The sequence below is a fragment of the Fistularia commersonii genome, chromosome 18 (genome assembly GCF_037954325.1).
Source record: "Fistularia commersonii isolate RoL2024-O1a breed Wild chromosome 18, RoL_Fcom_v1.0, whole genome shotgun sequence".
Classification (NCBI taxonomy): domain Eukaryota; kingdom Metazoa; phylum Chordata; class Actinopteri; order Syngnathiformes; family Fistulariidae; genus Fistularia; species Fistularia commersonii.
The window spans coordinates 6,779,713-6,796,165 of NC_141301.1; the positions used below are offsets into that span (position 1 = coordinate 6,779,713).

The 16,453-nt window shown below is 37.6% G+C and overlaps 1 protein-coding gene across 6 annotated transcripts in view; it reads left to right on the top strand.

The window, feature by feature from the left end:
* The window catches only part of trip12 (thyroid hormone receptor interactor 12), a 38,577-nt gene that overhangs the window by 10,603 nt on the left and 11,521 nt on the right, over positions 1-16,453 (top strand). For all 6 annotated transcript variants that reach the window (XM_086164900.1, XM_086164898.1, XM_086164901.1 and 3 more), the window contains 26 exons: positions 1,165-1,200; positions 1,295-1,390; positions 1,475-1,567; positions 1,642-1,803; positions 3,499-3,567; positions 3,715-3,880; positions 5,539-5,656; positions 6,317-6,473; positions 6,701-6,854; positions 7,635-7,863; positions 8,331-8,449; positions 8,635-8,842; positions 9,116-9,216; positions 9,668-9,839; positions 10,008-10,149; positions 10,275-10,466; positions 11,805-11,956; positions 12,054-12,211; positions 12,368-12,441; positions 12,546-12,745; positions 12,953-13,080; positions 13,878-14,029; positions 14,443-14,585; positions 14,680-14,836; positions 15,096-15,194; positions 15,306-15,420. In XM_086164900.1, the coding sequence (XP_086021026.1) occupies positions 1,165-1,200; positions 1,295-1,390; positions 1,475-1,567; positions 1,642-1,803; positions 3,499-3,567; positions 3,715-3,880; positions 5,539-5,656; positions 6,317-6,473; positions 6,701-6,854; positions 7,635-7,863; positions 8,331-8,449; positions 8,635-8,842; positions 9,116-9,216; positions 9,668-9,839; positions 10,008-10,149; positions 10,275-10,466; positions 11,805-11,956; positions 12,054-12,211; positions 12,368-12,441; positions 12,546-12,745; positions 12,953-13,080; positions 13,878-14,029; positions 14,443-14,585; positions 14,680-14,836; positions 15,096-15,194; positions 15,306-15,420 (3,592 nt within the window). The remainder of the gene's footprint in view (positions 1-1,164; positions 1,201-1,294; positions 1,391-1,474; positions 1,568-1,641; positions 1,804-3,498; positions 3,568-3,714; positions 3,881-5,538; positions 5,657-6,316; positions 6,474-6,700; positions 6,855-7,634; positions 7,864-8,330; positions 8,450-8,634; positions 8,843-9,115; positions 9,217-9,667; positions 9,840-10,007; positions 10,150-10,274; positions 10,467-11,804; positions 11,957-12,053; positions 12,212-12,367; positions 12,442-12,545; positions 12,746-12,952; positions 13,081-13,877; positions 14,030-14,442; positions 14,586-14,679; positions 14,837-15,095; positions 15,195-15,305; positions 15,421-16,453) is intronic.

The window sequence follows — 16,453 nt, forward strand, 5'->3', positions numbered from 1 at the left end:
CAAAACCAAGCACACATTCAGTTATACATAGAGCACAGGATCAGCAAAATTTGAGCACTGCATTTAACCCATTATGCAGGCAGCTAATGAGCAGCACCAGGGGAGCAGTTAAGGGTTTAGTGTCTTGCTCAACAACACTTCAACACACCGTGAGGAGCACTGGAATCGAAGCAGGTTCCTTAGATGACTGCCCTAACCCTTAGCCATGCTGCTCCTTTTGCAAAATCTCAAGTTCTATGATCCAGTTATGTTTTTATGTGCAATGTTTGGCAAATGGTTATTCCATAGATTCTCAGCCTTTTCTGATGATTGCAAAACCAGTTTTTAACTAATTGAACAGAATTTTGACTCTCTGGAACAGGAAATGATGTATAATAGAATAAAAACTGGTGTGTAATTGAACAACTAAATTTGGTGTGGTGCAAATCTTTATTTTGATGCCAGCCTTTGGTATATCAGTTGTACAGATCAAACAAATGTAACCATTTACTCTTCCTTTACTCAGTATTCTGCGATACAACATAAATTGTGTCTGCTGGAAATTAATGAAATAATGGCATGTTAGGATTATCAGAAATTCAGTCAATATTTAATCCTGCAAAACAATAGATTGTAAATTTGTACCACTCATTGTAATTAATTCCACATTGTATTCTATTAGTCACTAACCAAAGCAGTTACATCAGCAAAATTGAAAAATAGGAAAAAAAGATCCTAACCCCATCCTAGTCCTACCAATAACCCAATACATTGTGTTTATTTAGTACTGATACAAAACAAACACAACATGGCATAAGTTCTTTCAGTATGTATTTACATCAGAGCTTACTGCTTAACTCATGCTGACATAAAGCCTAATAAGGCATCTGTTATCACTTGGGCTTGGTCAGAAATGTTAACAGGAGTTAAATCAAGTCCTTTGTGGTTGGCACTAGAAAAGTAGAGTCTTTTGCAAACTATTGGGTCTAAACTTAGCTTAATTGTTTTAATTCATTTACTATCTGTGCTGTTTAACATTTGTATAGTTATAGGTTTAAATTCATAATGTTCATGTTAACGTTGTCACACAGTAATTTGTAAGATGCACATATCCAATACATCCAGCTGAAATGAAAAACACAATAATGCTTGTCTCATTTTCATTCTCTTGCCTTTCTTTCACAGATAACACTGTTACAAATGGAACACAACTTTGATATTGTAAGTACAGGTTACTTATATCTCCATCATTATTGTTTTTTTTTTTTTTTTACTTTTTTTTTGTCATTAACTAAATTTCAATTGATGTACACAGATGAATCATGCCTCTCGCGCACTCACATACATGATGGAAGCCTTGCCTCGATCATCTGCTGTGGTGGTTGATGCCATTCCTGTCTTCCTGGAAAAGGTCATATCTTAGAACCACTGTTTATTCTTTATTCCTGCAAAATACTAACCTTTTAATTCTAAAACATTGTACTACAATCCACAGCTTCAGGTTATCCAGTTTATTGATGTTGCAGAGCAGGCATTGACTGCCCTAGAAATGCTGTCTAGACGACACAGCAAAGCCATTTTGCAGGCTGTAAGTAATGTACCTATTCTTCCTGTCACAATTTTAGTCACAATAATAATTCATTGTATTGTTGTCCTTTACAGGGTGGACTTGCCGACTGTCTCCTCTTCCTAGAGTTTTTCAGCATCAATGCTCAGAGGAATGCTTTGGCCATTGCAGCCAACTGCTGTCAGAGCATTACTCCAGATGAATTTCACTTTGTTGCGGATTCTTTGCCACTGTTGACACAGAGACTTGCTCATCAGGTACTTGTTTAGCTGTGTCAAGAAATCTGAACCAAACATTGCAATAGTACTGCTACATCATGCTGCTCATCAAATTTAACATACAAATGACACATTGTGGCCCTTGAAGATTTATGAACCTTATAGAATTTTCCATATTTTTGCAAAAGTGGAGCATAAAGCATTGCCTGATTTTCAAGTTCAACAAGACAAACATATTATATTTGGCCATGTGTTTGATTGAAAAAAGATTCAATAACATTTCTGCTGCATGTAGCAAAAGCAAGTTAACCATGCTCTGATTACATGGTGTGACCACCAAAAACTGTAACAGAGAACAGCTTCAACTCTGGGATATGGATGGGTTTCCTCATATGAACCTCTTGCTTTAGGTCTTTCCACAGCATTTTGGTAGGATTAAGGTCAAGTCATTGACCTTGACCATTCTAGAACATTTTTTTATTCTTCTTTAGCAGATTCTTTGATAGAATGACTTGTGTATTTTGGGTCATTGTCTTTCTGCATGACCCTATGTCTCCATTGATTCAATTTCTGGACAGCTGTCTTGACCTGTTCCTGTAGAATTATCTGAAACAGTTCAGAATGAATTGTTCCAATCAATGATGCTGTATTGTCTAGTTGCGGCAAAACCGGCTCAAACCTGAACACTCCTACCAAATTGTTTCGTGGCAGGGATAAGTTTCAAATGCTGGCTATATCAAACTACACACTTTGAGCCAGGTTTTGTGGGGAGAGCAGTGCTTGCTGCAAAGGTCACATATGGTACACCATTGCTGTTCAGTATTCTCTTGATGGCTAACTCATGAACATCAACATGTGCCAATGTGAGACAGACCTTCAGTCAGCCACTGATTTTACCCTGGGTTCCTTTGTGACCTCTCAGACTATTCCATTCCCTGCTCTCTGAGCTGCTTTGTTGATTGTCCAATCCTGGTTTGGGTAACAGCAGTTTGAATTTCCTCCCTTTGTACACAATCAGTCAAATTTTGGATTGGTGGATTCCAAACGTAGAGATGGTCTTGTAATTTTTTTCAAGGGTCATGACCCTCAGCACCTCAAGACATGTCCTTTTTTTCCCGAGTCATGGTATACATCCATATGTGTTGCCTGTGTGATCATGCTTTGCTGGATTACTGTCTTTTAAATAAAACAGGGTCTCACTCATGCCTGACTGTCATTCCATTGTTTAAAAACAACCGACTGATTTCTTCTTTAAATTATATAACAATTTACTTCAATTTACAATTTACTGGCATTTACTTTTGCCACACACAAATGTGTTGGGCTATTATATTTTCAATAAATACATGTCCATATCCAATTTTTCTCACATTTAATTTATGGGATTTTCTAGATCTGCTTTTTGGGATTCTTTTGAAAACATACAATGCTATAGATCACATATGTGTAAAAATATGGAACATTTTAAAGGGTTCTTTTACTTTCAACCACAACTGTAACTATCAACCATTAAATAACTATCAAAAAATTGCCAAAGAAATGTCTAATGCCACACGTGGAAGACATGTGTGCCATTTAAAAAAATGAAAGTAAATATGATCCGTCAGCACAATGTTACAAGCCATTTCACTCGTTAATACAATTTTTTTTAGGTTTCTTTTTCTAAAAGCTGATGAACAGCTTTAAAATTCATGATTGTCCTCTGTTTTAATTACAATCATTATGGTCTTGCAGGACAAAAAGTCAGTGGAAAGCACTTGTCTTTGTTTTGCGAGACTTGTGGACAACTTTCAGCATGAGGAGGTTGGTACATTACCTTTCTTTTCTATTTTTGTGTTTTTTCAAGACTCAACTCTGGATTTAGGGTTTCTGGATTGTCTTCTGGATTGTTTTACCTTCCAACTTAATTGAACTCCAAACTTGTGCTTGTGTTTTTGTTTATATCAATAGAATCTGCTGCAGGAAGTGGCATCCAGGGACCTCTTGACTAACATTCAGCAGCTGCTAGTTGTTACACCACCTGTGCTCAGCTCTGGGATGTTCATCATGGTTGTTCGTATGTTTTCTCTCATGTGCTCCAATTGCCCCTGCTTGGCAGTCCAGCTTATGAAACAGAGTGAGTAAGACTCAACATTGAATCATACAAATAAATAGATTAATTGAATAAAAGATTGCATGCAAATTTTCTTGCATGGAAAATTAAACGAAATCAGTATGTTTCCTATCGTCACCAAACGTCAGCCAAAGTGAGTGTAAACAGGAGTTATTTTATAATTTTAACAGCTTAAACAATCAAATCAAATATTATGATCCTTTGTTTTAATACTGATAAAACACAGGTGTTGTGCTGCCATTACTCTGAATGTATAGGTATTCTGAGGTATGGCATACGGAAAAAATCTTATCATGGTTTTGAGGTAGCTGTTTCACCTGTTGATTGGGTGCGACTACCTCTAGCTAGCTGCAAGAATGACATTTCAAATTTTTTTCACTGAAGAACATTTTGCAAGCTGTTAATTCTTTGCAGTCCCTGCCGTAGAGACCTAGATTTTTTCTTTCAACCTAATTATCAATAAACTTTCTCAGTAATGTCATTTTATCATTAATTCAAAACCTCACTGATGAGCTGCACAGCTCATAATCTCTCATGGTGTGGGTCTTGTCACTACTGTTTTTATTGTCTTCATCTTCAGTAGCATCCTCTCATCAGCAGTATCAATTGCCAAGATTTTCAGACTTGCTATATTTCACTGCTGAGAGACAACACTCCTGGTTGCAAATAATGCCGAATGCCTATAGCAAAGAGCAAGTTGCCTTAAATATTTGAACACTAAATTAATACTTATTTTTTTTCCCCCAACATTTTGTGTTGTCTCAGCCATTGTGCTCTGTCTACTATTGTTGCATATAGAGGGAATTATGATAGACAAAACAAAAAGCTCTGTAATTAATGACCAAGACACTTGCTTAACATCGTTCATAGTTTTCTTGTTAAATCTTCTTGTTGTTGCAACCGAAGGAGCCTCTCGGGTGAGGTGTGAAACGTCCTCAAGTGATGAAATTCAAGTCCAGTTGCCATGACAAGAAGATTTCGACAATAATTCACCATGACTTGTCTGACCGAGAACCCCCATAGACATCCTAGTACATAGTTGCACTCACCAGCTCCTGTCAATTTTACCCTCAGCAAAGACATTTATGATATGCAGTGTACAGGCAGTTCTACATTATAGCTAAGATCAATTCAGAATTATCATATTTAATCCTGCAAACGAATTGTTCCTTACACTGACAAACATTGGAAAAAAATCCATTTGCACTATTAGTCATACATCTTGCCTGACAAAGACTGACTAGCTTCGCTTCAAGTATAGTACTTCATTTTATATATTAAAATCTCATTTTTGATTTTATATGTACACATAGTTTGTCGTGAGTTTTACAGCCTAACACAAGAAGTTTACAAAGTAATACTTAATTTCATTATCGCTCTGGTTTTTCCACCAATTATCAAGTTTCTTTGAAAATACCTAAATCAGAGTCTGTAGATGACAATATTTTGGTCAAAAATTGTTTTTATTCAGGTAAAACATGCATAGTTCAGTTTGCATGCAATATTGATTTGTGTTTGAAGTGTAAAGCTTTTACTGATCCTGACACCAGTTCTTTCCGTTATTGTCTCTCGTCCATTTTGCTGTGCACTATTATTGTTGCAATGTGTTGAAAAACAACAGGGCTGCTGACAGTAATGTATCTGTATTTGTGTTGGTGCAGACATAGCAGAAACACTGCGTTTCCTCTTATGTGGTGCATCAAATGGCAGCTGCCAGGAACAGATTGAGCTGGTGCCCCGAAGCCCTCAGGAGCTCTATGAGTTGACCTCTCTCATATGGTAACATTGATCGTGGCAATGTTCTGATGTCTTACGGGTTGAGATAACTAACAAATACAGGGAAAAATGATACTCCAAGAAAATTTTCCTTTTTCATCAATATTACCTGTATCCTACCATACAAATGAGCTTATCCATCCCAAAATATTAGAAGACGATGTGTATAGCCACAAAAAAATCCCTACTGATGTTTCCGCCATCTGTATCTACATTTCTCTTTCTTATAACAAAGTTTATGACTCAAATGTTGCAAACTTTGTTGTATCTTGATCTCATTTGCTCTCTTTGTAAGCTCTGTAGATGTGTAAAGAGATTTTGCTTGTTGCATTTATCAGTTTTCATTTTCTTAATGCTCTGATGAGCACAAAGAATATCCTACTATATTTTGGCTTGAGAGAGGTATTAGGGTTAGCTTTTTCATGTATACTGATAAAAGAGATCCTGATGTATAATAAGAAATGGAAGCCTCAGGTACACTCTGACTTTCTCTTGGCACGTAAGCAGTTATTTCATAGATATTTCATTTCTATAAATATAGAAAGTGTAGATACTCAAGTTTTGTCTCATATTTTAAGCTGGTTAAACCTGTGTTGTATTCTAATCATTAAACTTAAAATAAATAAACTCTGCAGCTTTCTAAAACCATTTCTCTCCTTCCAGTGAGCTGATGCCATGCTTGCCAAGAGAGGGCATTTTTGCTGTTGATGTGATGCTGAAGAAGGGCAGTGCTCAGACAACAGAAGGAGCCATCTGGCAGTGGAGGGATGACCGTGGACTGTGGCACCCTTACAACCGCATTGATAGCCGTATCATTGAAGTAAAGTGTTTCCAAAACTTATTTTCATAGTCCATGATTAAAGTAATTAGATGGAGTTTAATATCAGTGCTTAATATCAAGAAATTGCTTCAGAATTGTACAGGACCAAAGTTGCACAAAAAAATAGTTAAGTGATTGTAAATTAATTGAATTGTTCAGTGAGCTTAATTACATGAGATCTATCACTGAAACTGATTTTGGTTGTATTTGTTCATCTTATCCTGCAGACAGCCCACCAAAATGGGGAGGATGAGATCAGCTTGTCCACTTTGGGTCGTGTGTATACAATTGACTTTAACTCTATGCAGCAGATCAATGAAGACACAGGAACAGCACGTGGTATTCAAAGGAAGCCAAATCCTCTTGCAAACCCCAACACAGGTAGGTTTATTTGGTGGTTACAGACATCTGTAATAATGGTGAGTGTGTATTAATCTTAAATGAAAGACTGAGAAAATATATAGTGTATGCATAATGTTGTAATTGAATTGACAAGCTTCATTTTTATCTTAAAATGTTAAGGTTGTAAGGATAGATCAACATGGCCTTGGTTAATTTGATTAAACACTGAATAGGTTTGATTTTTTTTTTTTTATTTGACTATCTTTTCCTACATAGATATTATTTCTGCTATCCAAGTCTTAATTAAACCAAAACTGAATCACAAAAAATAATACCACTTCTACTTTCAGTGTGATCAAGCAAAAATCAAGAAAATGCATTTTTTTGTAGTGCATGGTGCAAAATGGGGTCAAAATGTGTTTGGGAGTTGTATTTCTCAAATGCTTGTTTTCTTGTCATTGTACTGTATTACAAGCACTGCTCATGTTGTGAAGACTATAATGTCCATGATCATTTGAAAGATACTGTAGAAAAGCATGCAGAATGTGAACTTCAGACAGTGTTTCTTTTCCTGCACTTTTTTTTTTTTGAGTGTGAATTAAATGTACCCAGAGTGTAAGAAACAACAGAAAATACTATTCCGTTAGCAATTTATCCAGTTTTGGAAGTTTAATTGCAAAGTTCTATAGCTGTTATAAGTTGATTGGGGGTGGGGGGTACAATCACCTGATCTTAACATAATTTCTCAGTTGTGTGGTGGAAGAAAATTGAGTGACTGCACTCATAGAGAAAATTAAGACCCATTTGTTGTTTCTCCAGGGACTCACCAAGAGGTCCGTAGAGAGGATGCACGAGCGCAGCTGATGAAGGAAGACCCTGAGCTGGCAAAGTGCTTCATCAAAATTCTCTTTGGAGTTCTGTATGAAGTGTACAGCTCATCTGCTGGCCCTGCAGTTAGACACAAGTGCCTTAGAGCCATCCTCAGAATCATCTACTTTGCTGATGCAGAGCTATTGAAGGATGTGCTGAAGAACCATGCTGTGTCGAGGTAACAATGTCAGAGTTGTTGACTGGTTTTATCAACGTATAAATAAGTGGCTAGGAAAATATGTTCAGCTGACCTTCGCATGTAGTCTTGGCATAATCACACCTACCTATGTGACCATGGTGCCTCATATGAACACTTGGCATTAGTTATATTGCTATCACCTTTGCTTTTGTGCAATTTACAAGTTGGCAATGAAAACAACATTTTCTTGAAAACCTTTTTTTAAATATTGATGTTTTGCTGAAAATACCCAAGCTTGTGTGTTATGTAAGTACTTGAGCAGATATGTTACTCAAATAGTATATACCCATAGGAGTTTCCCTTCTTAACTGTGATAATTAATCAGAAGAGAATTAAAATAAACAAACATTTAAATTAATATAAAATGGCATTTCAAAAAGAATAGCTACAACTTAGTTGCAACCGAACTCTGCCTTGAAATTAATCAGTTTTTTCCCCTCCTACAGTCACATTGCCTCTATGCTATCCAGCCAGGACCTGAAGATTGTAGTGGGTTCCTTGCAGATGGCTGAGATCCTCATGCAAAAGCTGCCTGATGTCTTCAGTGTTTATTTCAGAAGAGAAGGTAATGAATATAAACCTGTGATTTAGTCTGTTTGCATCTTTCTTTTTTTTAATATCAATTGAATAATGTGTATACAATCTTTGGAAAGCTATGGCTTGTAAAGATTGTATACATTTTACACAGATATTTATGCTGTTGCAAGGCCCTGAGCAGATTTTGAGTGTCCTTGGGTCTTTTCTCTGCAGGTGTTATGCATCAGGTCAAGAACCTGGCAGAGTCTGAGACCTTTCTAGTCACAAGTCCCCCTAAGGCTTGTCCCAGTGGTACTGCAAGTCTCTGCACTACCACCATCAGCACTGCATCTACCACATCTGCTAATAACACTACTCCGGAGCTTGGCTCACCCAGCTTCCAACACAGCATGGATGACTCTCTAGACCTCAGCCCTCAGGGGTGAGTAGTTTTAGCCAAATGTTTTTTTTTTTCTTTAAATAATTTTTAACAATTTGAATCCATTAAAAAGAAACTAAATAAGGACACATTGTGCAATTTCCCTTACAAGCTGAAAATATGGTAACAGCTCCAAAATAGGATGAGAAACCATGCAATTAAAAAAAAAAGTTTATGAAATAGTCATAAAGATTCTTCATGACACATTATGGGTTTGTATTTGTAAAAAATACATAGAGCCATATGATATGTGTATATGCTAATTTTTCCCGTCAGGCGGTTAAGCGATGTCCTGAAGAGGAAACGGTTACCTAAAAGAGGGCCGAGAAGGCCCAAGTACTCCCCACCAAGGGATGATGACAAAGCAGACAATCAGGGTAAGTCACATTGTTACACTGTGCAATAATTAAGGCCACCCCAACCCATGTTTTCTGCATTTGCATTTCAAAGTACCACTTCTACTATAGTCTTCCTTCGTGTTGTCACTGCTTCTGCTTTTCTCAAAAATAATTATGGAGATAACTTTGATGCCACACTCACCACCACTGGTGAGAGAGCAAGGTATGACTTGTCTGCAGGATTCAATGATTTCCGACATTTCACCCTATACTCTGCTGAAAATAAACAAAAGAAATACCAAACAAAAAAAAAACATCACTGGGCTTCTGTATATAAACTGACGAAGTCCAAGCCATTAGTTACAGGCATTTCAAAAAAATCATGTAGAAAATGTTAAACTTTAAGCTCGTGCCTAATTTTGCCTGTGTTCACTTTGAAGTTTTAGTCATACTTATATTGCTCTTTAACTGTATTATGGATTCTTAACAGCTAAAAGCCCCACTAGTACTCAGTCACCAAAAGCTTCCTTCTTGGCCAGTCTCAATCCCAAGACCTGGGGCAAGCTTGGTACCCAAACCAATTCAAACTCTGAGCCCTCACGCACTGCTGGGGTGAGCGGCTTAGCAAGGGCACCGCCAAAGGACTCCGTATCAAATAACAGGTACTGAGATGAAAGTAATTTACTGTTTTGCATGTTAAGCTGTTTGGAAATTTTTTCCACTTGTTTTAATACAGTTTTCGTAAACGGCATTTGTCGTGGATGACAGAGTGAAATGTTGGAAAGCTACTACACCAACACATCCAAATGATTCTATTTCTTTATTTGTAGAGATAAAATCAGAGCTTGGATCAAAGAACAGGCAAGCAAGTTTGTTGAACGTTACTTCAACTCTGAAAATGTGGACAGCAGCAACCCTGCTTTGAATGTACTCCAGAGACTTTGCACATCCACTGAGCAGCTTAATTTGCAGGTACAGCAATCATTCTTTCCCAGTATCTAGAATAAATCATTGTTATTTTGATTGACATTAAACTCCCCAAAATCAGTGTTCACTGTGTTCTTTGTCTGACAATATATAACTTTCCCTTTCCCAAGGTGGATGGTGGTATAGAGTGTCTAGTGGAAATCTCAAGTATTGTATCGGAATCTGACGTGTCATCTTTTGAGATCCAGCACAGTGGGCTGGTAAAGCAGCTCCTTGTCTACCTGACCTCCAACACTGAAAGGGACGTGCTTAGCCGTGATGTTCGGCTTAAGAGGTTCCTCCATGTCTTCACAGGTTGTCCGGTGAGTGAAGCTGTCAAATGGAATAAGCCTTTAATTACTGCTCCCCAATTTTAAGTAAGCTGCTAGCACTATTTTACATTTCAGCCCAAACTTCCAAAAATCATAGATATGATTTTTCATGTTTATGATTAAGAATGAAAAAGAACCAAAAAACGTGAACTTGAAAAACTGAAATTACTCACAAAAAGACTCCATCCTCCATATTTAGTTTTTAACACAAAGCAGAAAACTCACTTTATTTTATTGCTATTGAGTAATTCTTACTCTGATTCCTCTTTTCCTGATTTATTTTTGTTTTACATAGCCTGGTTTCATACCTTCTGTTGTAAAAGTACTATTATATTTGTTATACTAATTTTATATTTTTCTGTTGGATTAAAATTTGGAATTACCAGTAATCATTTAAATGATGATGATAACTACTGTATTTTACACACCATAAGGCACACCGGATTATAAGACAAACCTTCAATGAATGGCCTATTTTTAAAAAAATGTTCATATATAAGGCGCACTGCATTGTAAGGTGCATAGAATAAACACTACAGTAGTGGCTGGGGTTGCATTATGCATCCACTAAAATTGAGCTGCGCTAAAGGGAATGTCAACAGAACAGTCAGATAAGTCAGGTAAATTTTATTAATAGAATACAAACCAATGTTCTGACAACTCCATTCGCTCCCAAAACAAGTTTGTGCATTCACAATAGGGTACCGTACGTAGGGATATCTCTTACTGGTATTTGCGCCGCCTTCGTTGAAAACAATGTATTTCCAACTCCCATTTTTCACAGTTCAAAGCTTTTCATGAAACGAAAGCACCAAGAAGGGCTGCCTCTAAATTAATTGATGTTAAGTTCGCTAGCTAGCACTGTTGCCTTCATTTGAATAGTGACTGTGGTGACACTTCTAAGGGCTGCTCTCTGTTCAACAACCCACGCTTCGCGCAGTCGTATATCCCAGCATGCACTACGCGCTACTTCTTCTACAGGAGAAAATGGAGTTGGCGGCTGCTTCCTGTAGCTGCTAGACCTTTTGTGGCTTAATATTGATCCATATATAAGGTGCACCAAATTATAAGGCGCACAGATGGAAATGACTCAAAATAGCTAGAATCTGCTACAACTATCTTTGCTCTATTTCAGCCCAATTTTACATACATGAACTCATAATGATAAAACTAGCAACAGCTGAAGTGCTTGGTAATAGTAAAACCATAAACAACATGAAAAAGCCAAGTAATTTCTACTTATGAACTGCATATTAGAAGAACATATGAACTATAATTATCTTATTCATATAAGTATAATTGATTTAGTATCTTCTTTGGGGTTTGTAGGTTCCAGGGATGGAGCCTGTAAGTTGTTTAGACCCTACAGAGAATGGGCCTTATCTGGCACTGGTTCATAAAATAAACAACTGCCTGAGCCAAATGGAGCAGTTCCCTGTCAAAGTGCACGACTTTCCCAGTGGGAATGGAAACGGGAGCAGGTCTGTATAGTAGAGAATTGTTTTTCTTAGCACAAAATTTCTTCTTTATTTAATTTCCAGTGAATGCAAGTTAAGTTTCACAAATGCATCTTTTCAGGGGCTCCCAGGCACTAAAATTCTTCAACACACATCAGCTCAAGTGTCAGTTGCAGAGACACCCGGAGTGCACTAATGTTAAACAGTGGAAAGGTGGACCTGTGAAGATTGACCCCCTAGCTTTAGTACAAGCCATTGAAAGATACCTTGTTGTCCGAGGTGAGAGAATTTTTGAAAACCGCATCTCATATTTTGTATCAAGAAAATTGAGACCCCAGCAGCGGCACACTTGAGCTCTCCCCAGATTTCAGTTTCAATTATGAAATATTTACAGATTTTACTCAGGATGTTGCTTGCTTTAAATTTTGTGAGCAGGGTACGGTCGAATTCGAGAAGAGGATGAAGACAGTGATGATGATGGGTCGGATGATGAAATTGATGAATCACTGGTAAATGATGCAATCACTTTAAAATGAGCCTTATATGCCTTTAAATGTAAATTCAGTAATGTAAATTGAAATAACACACCATATTCTATTAATTTATGACCCAGGCTGCTCAGTTCCTGAATTCTGGCAGTGTACGTCACAGACTACAATTTTACATCGGTGACCACTTACTACCATACAACATGACAGTATATCAGGCAGTACGCCAGTACAGTCTTCAGGCTGAAGAAGAAAGGGAATCCACAGATGACGAGGCAAACCCACTAGGGCGAACAGGGATTTGGACCAAAACCCACACAATATGGTAGGAGTCCAATTCTATGTATTGTATTTATACTCTGTTTTAAATTCTTAAAACAGTGTTTAAACCTTTAGACACTCAATTCTTTTATTTGACAATAAGACACTGCATTGACTAAATGAAGGGGTCACACTGGACTGTTTTGGCAATGAATCCCTCTTCATAGTAAACTCAATAACCAACCAAGAAAATATGTTTTGTTTGGGACAGGTATAAGCCTGTGAGAGAGGAGGAGGATGGCAGTAAAGATACTGTAGGTGGAAAGAGGGGTAGAGCCCAGACTGCTCCAACCAAAACATCACCTCGCAATGCCAAGAAGCAGGATGAGTTGTGGCATGGTGAGTTCTCTTTATCTCCTGTCATGAAGGGTTCTAGTTGAAATTGCAAGCTGGTGGTCACTGCAGGTATCTTAAACTTGATATATATATACCTCTGTTGTGGTTTGACATTGTCTCATTATGTGTATGTATGTATGTATATATATATATATGTGTGTGTGTGTGTGTGTGTGTGTGTGTGTGTGTGTGTATCTATATGTATGTAAGAGTCCCACAGATGCAGTATTTGCATTGAGAAAGCTAATAGAAAAGTACAGAGAAGGCCAGAGGGAGCTGCATTGTGTTTTTGTAGACCTAGAAAAAGCATGTGACAGGGTGAGACATTGGTATGGTGTGCTGTAGGGGTAACAGAGAAGTTCAAGGTGGAGGTGGGACTCAATCAGGGATCAGCTCTGAGCCCCTTCTTGTTCGCAATGGTGATGGACAGGCTGACAGATGAGGCTAAACAGGAATCCCCAGGTTGTGTGAGAGAGGATGCGTGAGAGAGGAGGATACAAAGAATAGGGTTTGATGGAGAAAGTTGATTCGCTATGGCGACCCCTGAAGGGAAAAGCTGAAAGAAGATGATATATATGTATATGTGTGTGTCCATATATATATATATATATATATATATATAATGAATATTTGATTTTATTAAATGTAATATTAAATGTATTAAATGTAAATTTTATTTAATGTATTTCCTGAATCCAGATTTGTTTTTAAATATGCACACTGACCCTTAAAGGTCATAGTACTGTTTATAACATTAATAAAGTACTTTGAGTTACCATGTTTTTTCTCATCACTTCCAGATGGTGTGTGCCCTAGCATCATAAATCCTTTAGAGACATACCTCACATCAGAGCCCCCAGAAACCATAACATTTGATGACCCCTCTTTAGAGGTCAACCTGCTGCTGAGGGTCCTGCACTCAATCAGTCGATACTGGTTCTACTTGTACGATGTAAGCCTCTCATTCAATGGAGACATGTCAGGGGTCTAAGCAGGTCACGCTTTGTTCTCTCAAAGCTTTGGTCTTTAAACTCAGTAAATGAGTTTTGATGTGAATTAACATGTATATTACATTTTGCTGAATAAAAGTTATAAAGAATGATAAAGACAAATCTTAGCATTACATAAAAAGTATTCTTGAAAATTACAGTATTTCAGGTTATCACAATTCTTTTCATCCTGAAAATAACTTGGAGAAGAACTTTTTTAAGGTTAAAAGATGCTGATAGTAATTTCTACAACCCTGAAAGTTGATGTGCAAAAAGAATGTTTCATCATGAAAAAATTGACTTTCAGATGTTGGTTTGCAATCTAGATTTGCTGACATTCAAATTGCTTCAAAATGTGTATATTTCCATTTTCTAGAATGCTGTGTGTAAGGAAGTTATCCCTACCACTGAGTTCATCAACAGCAAACTAACAGCAAAAGCCAACCGTCAGCTACAAGACCCACTTGTCATTATGACAGGGAACATCCCCACGTGGCTTATCGAGCTCGGAAAGACCTGGTGAATATTTCCTAGGTTGACAAAAGATCTTTTTAACACATGCTCTAATTTGATGAATTTGACTCACATTCTCACAATGTTCTTCTCCCTGCAGTCCGTTTTTCTTCCCGTTTGATACCAGGCAGATGCTGTTTTATGTAACTGCATTTGACAGAGACAGAGCCATGCAGCGATTACTGGACACAAATCCTGAGATCAACCAGTCAGATTCTCAGGACAGCAGAGTTGCACCTCGTCTTGACAGGAAAAAGGTGACATTACAGTTTTATACTTGAAACAGTTTAAGAGTTTAAGAGTTTATACCATTCAAAGTTAGTTGCTTAAGAGATACTTTCTGATGTTTAAAGTCACATGGAAGTAGGACTTTTTGATTTAACTTTCATTATCTCTTATCTTCTACATCATGTAAGTTGTTGTGTTTATTAGTTAATTCCTATTTCAAGAAGCTTTTTTAATGCCCCCTTACTTACATGAGTCAGTATCAACCACAATATTGCCTTGTTATTTCAGAGAACGATAAACCGCGATGAGCTCCTGAAACAGGCAGAGTCCGTGATGCAGGACCTTGGTAGCTCTAGGGCAATGCTGGAAATTCAGTATGAAAATGAGGTACCCCATTTTGTCCCGTACAAAATAATGCTGAAAGTGTTCTGGCTGGTATTGCAAATGCGTATGAAGAGATTAAAGGTGAGCATCACCAGAATGTTCTTGGTTTTCCAGGTTGGCACAGGTCTTGGCCCCACCCTGGAGTTCTATGCTCTTGTATCCCAGGAGCTCCAAAGAGCTGATCTTGGCTTGTGGAGAGGTGAAGAGGTTACTCTGACCAATCCCAAAGGTACCATCTTGTGCGTTTACTCTGTGAGGCCTCCTTCTGTCAAATTTCAAACTTCACCTTTTGGATTTAATTCTGCTATGGTAGATGATAGATGATCAGATGCCATCGAAAAGTATCTGTCATATTTCTATCATTAATTTTGTTGCTTACATATATAAACTGAAATATCTGGTGAAATAATTATTAGCAATTGTTACATTTGGGCAGACATTTTGTTTTGCTATAGTCCTGGTAAGTAATTTCAACAGGTATGCCAGTGAGTTAAGTAATTTGCTATGGAAGTCTGCTAGACCGACCTGGACAAAACTATAGTGATTGCAGGTTTACTAGGAGTGTGTTGCAGAGGATCATGTTAACAAGGTCTTGAATCACATCATTAGAGGTGTTTTATCTACATTCATGGGTAAATTGGGAGACATGGATTCTGAATCATTTTCATTTTCAGGACCTCCATTTTGGAAGCAGCTTTGTGGGACTGTGATCTTTGGACACTAATGCTTGTTGTCGCAGCAACCCTAAGATCTGTTGGTGGTCTCTAACAAGAAGTAACCCTTTCAGAGGCTGCTGCTGCTGCCTCTGGTCAAAAAGTGGGGGAACTTTAGAGAAGCCATGCAGAAAGAAATCTGCACAGACTACATGATTTGTCAAAAAAACTGAGCCAACTGAACGCATCAAAGTCTCGCAAACTTGACCATGTTCACAAGCGCAACAATTTATGGGGCTAACAAACATAAACAACAAGCACTGATGCTGTTGTGCAACTATGTTTTGCTTTGTCAGCCCACTCCCTTGTGCTGTTTGCCATCGTTGTTTTGATAGCTCCGCTAAATCCTTATACCTTTGCCTTCTGATTTTAATTCCTTTGTCCAACTTCTCTTTTTCATTTGTCTTTTGGCAGTCTGCAGTTGCAATCAAATAATTTCACATCACTTCATAGCCATCCCACTACCTAGTGTTTCCATTTGTCTTTATCGCCAGATGTACTGACTTTTCAGATCTGGATTAGGATTTTTCCCAACCAAAAAAGCCCCGA